The sequence below is a fragment of the Stereum hirsutum genome (assembly GCF_000264905.1).
Source record: "Stereum hirsutum FP-91666 SS1 unplaced genomic scaffold STEHIscaffold_25, whole genome shotgun sequence".
NCBI classification, from domain to species: Eukaryota; Fungi; Basidiomycota; class Agaricomycetes; order Russulales; family Stereaceae; genus Stereum; species Stereum hirsutum.
The window spans coordinates 9410-15541 of NW_006763155.1; the positions used below are offsets into that span (position 1 = coordinate 9410).

At 51.4% G+C, this 6132-nt stretch overlaps 2 protein-coding genes across 2 annotated transcripts in view; one reads left to right on the forward strand and one right to left on the reverse strand.

Moving 5' to 3' along the window:
• Positions 1 to 2367, reverse strand: part of STEHIDRAFT_173053 (uncharacterized protein) — a gene marked incomplete at its 5' end in the record, with an annotated part of 4007 nt that extends 1640 nt beyond the window's left edge. The window contains 5 exons of the mRNA XM_007311256.1: positions 905 to 1007; positions 1567 to 1656; positions 1737 to 1889; positions 1956 to 1972; positions 2055 to 2367. Coding sequence (XP_007311318.1) covers positions 905 to 1007; positions 1567 to 1656; positions 1737 to 1889; positions 1956 to 1972; positions 2055 to 2367 — 676 coding nt within the window. The remainder of the gene's footprint in view (positions 1 to 904; positions 1008 to 1566; positions 1657 to 1736; positions 1890 to 1955; positions 1973 to 2054) is intronic.
• Positions 2368 to 3127: 760 nt separating this feature from the next.
• On the forward strand, positions 3128 to 5826 carry STEHIDRAFT_163558 (uncharacterized protein; the record flags this gene model as incomplete). Its single annotated transcript, XM_007311257.1, has 11 exons — positions 3128 to 3409; positions 3480 to 3577; positions 3648 to 3770; positions 3829 to 3962; positions 4021 to 4240; positions 4303 to 4403; positions 4461 to 4480; positions 4539 to 4781; positions 4845 to 5189; positions 5264 to 5320; positions 5377 to 5826. 11 exons carry the CDS (start codon positions 3128 to 3130, stop codon positions 5824 to 5826), a joined length of 2073 nt encoding a protein of 690 aa, XP_007311319.1.
• Between the last annotated feature and the right edge of the window lie 306 nt (positions 5827 to 6132).

Here is a 6132-nt window from a genome sequence, read left to right on the forward strand (position 1 = left end):
CTCTAGCGAATGATCGGAGGCCCGCCGACTACCCTGAGTGCTTATAAGACCGCGCATACCTCAGCCGGGGCTCCGAGCCTCTGTGCGTGTTGGATTCGAGGACGGAGATTGCCGTGGAGGTAGTCGCAGAGGGATTTGAGGTCGGCGCCGCTGTGGGTCTTTCGTTTCGGTCTTGGTTGGGCTAATAAGTGAGTGCGTTCTTTTTTGTGATCATGGGTGCGTTGATCAATAGGTGGGGCGTGTTTGTTTGAGTGCACTGTTTTGAGTGTATCGGTTGGGCGCATGGTAGATTAGTTCGTAAGTGCGTTCGTGGATTTCGGGAGTCCGTCGGTTCGGGTGGTGTGGTGGAGGCACGCAGAGCTGATTCGCTGGACATCACGGAAGGAGAGCCAAAGGACAGGGAAGGTTGTTAGCGACCGAAGGAATGAATACTGAGGAACGAAACAATTAAGAAATACGTCAAAAGAACGAGAGGGCGGTGAAAACGAGGGCCACAAAGGTACGAAAAAAAATAACTTAAACGCACTAGAGTCCCTCTTCCACCAAATCGAAAAAGCACCGATACAACTCCCGCTCGTCCGTGCTGAGCTGCTCGAGATAGCTGCATTTCGCCCGTGTCTGTTCCCATCCATCCGTCCATGGGTCGTTTCGTTTGTTCATGCGTTGATGTATTCGTCGACGAGGTGTTCGTGAGCGTGGGTGCGGTCATTTGGGTTTTCGAGAAGCGTTCCAAGGGGAGCAATGCGGGTATATGCAAAAAGCAACACGAGATCAGCCTTCTCTACCTCAAACAGCACAGTACAAGATCTCGTGTATCATGGATAAGACATATGATATTTGTGAATTGGGAAGGGTGAAGGATAGAACGAAAAATGACAACGGAAGGGGTGAAATGAAGACGTACCACCTTGACGAGGTTCCCTCGCCCTACCCTCAACACCTTCACCTCTCCAACTGACCTTCTCGCCACGATATCCCCTCACCGTGAACAACGCCGCACGACATTCCTGTATAGCAGCCACAAATGAAGGTGAAGTCAGCATCAGCGTGCGTACATTTAACGTTAAATGCGCGTGGAAACGAAGAGCACAGAAAGGAGAAGGAGAGCGAGAGCGATGTCCAGATCACAAACCGTGTGTCGAACAGAGGTGAAAGTAAAACGAAAAGAACTTCTCGACGTAGGATATGGATGATATAGAATATTTAGAAAACGGAGAAAAAGCAAGAGGGCGACGTACGTGCAACGGTACAGCTAATTGATCCGGATGCGATGCCGCTCGTCACTCAAGCTCCAAGCCGAGCCGAGCTAGTTGATGTGGGACGGGCTCGGAGCGGGAGATGTTGTTGTGTTATCGATGGGATGTCTTGTGGATTAGGGTATATGGTCAGTTACTCCCAGGGTATAATATGGCGAGGAAGAGGAGGGAGAGAAAAAAAGGGGAGCGGAAGAAGTTGGTGTGGCGTGGCGTAAAGTAGTGTGGCACAGATATAATGGACGTAGGGATTTGAGGTAGAGATAACGTACCTTCCGCGATAAACTCCGTGAAATGTCCCGCAGGAGCGCACAAAAGACCCGACGAATAATGTTCCGGCAAGCGTCATTGTGCGAGTCATACATTGTTGGAAGTGGAGGAGGTCAAGCTCTGCTTCGCGGAACTGGCGCGAGAATACACACAGCGGTTATAGAGGACTAGTTGAATGCGGATAATAGGAAGCAGAGATTGGAGGTGACATACGTGGGCCTTCAGAAAATCGATACAAAAGTCGACGAGTTCGAGCATGTACGGGAAGTCAATCTGCAGGACGAGTGACTCGTCCGAATGGTTCAACATCCTCGTCGCGTGTTCCAATTCCAATACATGCTCGTCTTGTAGCTCCACCAACCGGTCCTACGCCAGTGTACGTGGACATAAGCTCTCCGCACACAAGCGAAGCCAAAGAAGAAGCGAACTGACCTTCACCTTCCACAACCCTGAGAGGTTTCCTTAAAAACACCTCCCTTCTTCCTCTTCACTACTCCACTCAAGCAACATCCCCTCAACCTCCGCATCTACGTATCTCCGCGACCCTCATCGCCAGCATCTCACAAATCCCCGACACATGCTCCCCACCCTTCAAATATTTCCTCAAATGCAACTCTTGGCTTTGCGCAGCGGACGATAGTAAACCAGTCGTAGGATTGTTGTACTGTTTATATGGGCACGGTGGGTTGGACGTGGGCGTAGGAAGGCGTGGTGGTGGGCGAGGTGAGGCCAGTGAAGCAGGCAGAGGTTGAGATGGATGTTGTAGAGGATGGGGCTCCGTGTTCAACGAGGGGGAGAAGCTCGGGTACCCTCGAATTGGCTTCTTCGACTTTAAACTGCCCATCATCGCCTGTTGGTCATAGCGGAGAGAGAGGTGTGGCGAGACGGACCTTGGACGGTAACGAAGGTCTCGCGAGCACGGCCTTGACATCCACCACGCTCAATTCCTCTAGGTCTCCGAGACGCGCTTTCGATTCCCATTCTTCGAAAGAGACCGATGGCTTGCTGAGTGATAGCTGGGCGCTGTTGAGTGTGATGTGGCGGGCCTCGCCGGTTTGATCAACGTGTCGCGGTCATTCTGTTTTGTTTTGTATCCGATAGGGATTTGACCTCGAGAGAATACGATGAAGTGGGAATGGGACGATGACGCGGTAGTATGAAGAGGTATAAGACGTGGCCAGTGGTAGCAGACTGTTGAGACCGCGAACGGTTGAGCAGCTCCCGATTGCAAATGATCCGGAGGCCAATAGCTTTGCGGCCCGGCCTCGCCGTCTCTGCACGTTACTGAGTATTCAATTCTTGTTTGAGTATTTTTTTCCTACTGCCGGCTTCGTACCCTTCACGTTTCTTTCAAGCTCTCACTCGCACCCTGTCGTCTGGTCATTTCAATCCCTCCGGTCGTCTTTTATCTTGCTTCATCTTCCAATCATATCTCGCTTACTCAACTGCCGCGGCGTCATATTTATGTGGCGTGCCATGCGTACCAGTGCTCTACTTGGTTCGCTTTGACGTCAGAAGAATGCTTTACGAGCCTGAGCTGGGATCCCGACCGTTGTCTCTTTTTCGACTCTTGACTAGCCTCTGTAACTAGCACATAATTCGCCATGCCATACTCCACCAACGCTACCGTTGACCTCAGTCCGGAGGCTGAACTCTTGTTTCGCTATGTGAGCTCATCTCAACACGACACAGACTTGGCGGGAAGCCATAGCATGCGAACCGCTCCGCTCTTCACAAACGAAGCCTTGAATGTCATTGGTACGACCGTCCTTCCTCAGCGCGCAGTCTACGGAAACGTTCTTCATTCACCTAAGGAGCCTTCGCCACTCACGAAACTGTACGTGAACACAAACGCCCCTTTCAGCGCCGTCGTATGTGGTCTGCAGGTGCGTGTATCGATTTTCTCTTTGGAGCTTAATCAAGCTCAATTGATGTATGAAATCGTCTCCGGGATAGGGCTCTGGCAAAAGTCACTCGACGGCTGTTCTTCTCGAAGGCTGTTTGATTCAGGATCGACGTCTCGGGACGCTTCCCGTGCCGCTATGCGGCCTGCTGTGCGTTACTTCACTCTGTTCAACTCCAGTGCCATTTTGGACCAACCCGCCGTTCTCTCTCCCTGTGTAGCTTTCACTTTGACTCTGCTGCAGGCAGTGGATTCGTTCAACCATGTGAAGCGGCGTACTTGGCTGTGATGGATGCGACTCGTGGAGGGACGGCGACTGCCCCAGACGTTACTGTCCTCACCTTGTGTGTTCCTCGTGTCCTCTTCCACGCTGTCCACCGCTGACGAACAGTTATCGAGAAGGCCTAACCGCGTGGAAGCAATGAAGTCGGTTTATGCCAACTTACCGGGAGTGAAAGTGGAGGCTTTACGCTTCGCCTCTAGAGACATCAGTGGAGAACGGTTACTGGCAATGATGAAGGTGGACGATGGTGATCGTGAGTTTTCCCATTGATTCCATCTTCTGTTCACTTATCGAGTGTTTCCGTTCATCAGAAATGCCGCTCTACATGGAGCTCGTCATGACCCTCCTCCGCGACATGGAAGTCTTCGACTATAACGAGTTTCGAGCGATGCTTGCGAAGCAGAAGATAAATGGGTCGCAGAAGGCCATGCTTAACCTTCGTCTGGCCCTGCTCGACTCCTGTCTGAGAGGGGGGAACGCGAACAACTGTGTATCGACACACTTCCGGCAGGGGGCTTTGACGATCGTGGAGTAAGTGTGATGCGTATTTTCCTTTAGCACGCGCCTTGCTGAGAGGAAGCGGTCATTTATAGTCTGTCTTCTCCATTCATCGACGCGTCGTCGGCATGTGGTTTTTTCGATATCATTCTCAGCTTGTTCATCGAGGCCGAAGTTGACACCGGAAAAATCGTAGGTCAGTTGGACGTCCCTTCAGATCGAGGTTCTCACACTAAAAGAACTGTTATAACAGTGTTGGACGAGGCGCACAAGGTACATGAGGTCATGCTGCAAGTAGCCATCCGACCTAATGATTATTTTGAATATACAGTACCTTAGCGACTCAGGCCACTCCTCTCGCCTCACCGACTCCTTACTTAGCATCATCAGGCAGCAAAGACATCTGAATGCTCGAGTCATCATTTCGACCCAAGAGCCCACGGTAGTACCTTCCAAGTTCTTGGAGCTGAGCTCGTTCATCATCGCGCACCGCTTCTCGTCTCCCAAATGGCTCGCACATCTATCCGAGCACGTATCAGCTGCTCAGGCCGTTAGAGATGAAATATTCTCCAAGGTCAGCTCGACTTGATCACATTCTCAGTCGAATCCGGCACTGATATTTTGTACGCTCGTGCAGCTCATCGATCTTCGAACGGGCGAAGGCATAATATTTGCTCCATCCGGTCTCAGGACCAAGCCTTCTCCCACTGACTCCTCGACTAGGGTGGTGACCTTCGGACAGGACTACTTGCTCGTCCAGTCTCGGCAGCGCATCACTCTCGATGGCGGTCACTCTATGCTTGCTGTCCGCGATGAAACCATGCATACTCGAATCGGGCGCATCGCTGTGCAGAATGTGACGAGGAGTGCGGTTGTCACGATGGCGGAACCCGTTCTGTCGGAAATATCGTCATCGGAGCAGGCGAAACCTGGTGATGACCATGTTCAGCCAGAAGTGAGAAGGCCTTCCGTTCGTCAAAGCGTAAGCGTTTCCCGGTCACATAATTCTGAATACTGTACTTCACCTCGGAGTATTTATCTACCATTTTCGTCTAGTACCCCAGTACGAGTGATATTCAGACCGCGTTTCACAGCGGGAACAGGTCTTCCATTGTAAGTGTCGCTGGATCATTGACTATCACGACGGCGTTAATAATTTATCACTGTAGACCCCTTCGCTTGGCAATGCCTCGGTTGCATCTCCCGTACCGTCCATCGCGGTCCCAACAACTATCACCAAGGCCTTCCCCGCAGAAACTCAAACCCTTACTCCCATCACTGTGGCGTACCTCAAGAGGGACGCGTCACATTCGACGAAGCATCTGGAAAAGCTCGCCAACCCCCATTTGATTTTCAACAGCGCTAGCCACCTCACGATAGTTCTCGACATCTTGAGGTCCTATAGACAGGAAGGTCTGGTGCTCGTTCCATTGAAGCAAGTGAGGAAACCTTTGGTAGCCCGCAGCAAGGCGAAAAACTCGGGGCTGAACAGTTCAGACATCATTGTGGCGGTTCAGATGTTTCTTATAGAGGAGACTGAGAGGGGGTCGCTCGTATACGGGCATACGGGAAAGGGCTCACAGCCTGGGCAACAGTTTGTGAAGTTGGTAGATGCGTGATGTGCTGACGACAGGTGGAATGGAGGGGATGACGATTCTCTGCTGCTCAACCTCGTATCAACGTCACTGGCGGCTCAACTTGTATATACAACAGTCCCCGATTTGATTGTTTGAGTATCATGAAGGTATACGTTACTTCGTAATCATCGAGGACTTCGTCTCTCATCGCATGCACTCGTACGTTTGATTATGATCGAGGCATCGTACTTAAGGGACTTGACTTCGACGCCATCGATACATTTTCAGGGTAGTATTCATGGGGGATTCCAAATATTGCGAGCCGCTAGCTCCACACGAGAGAACCGT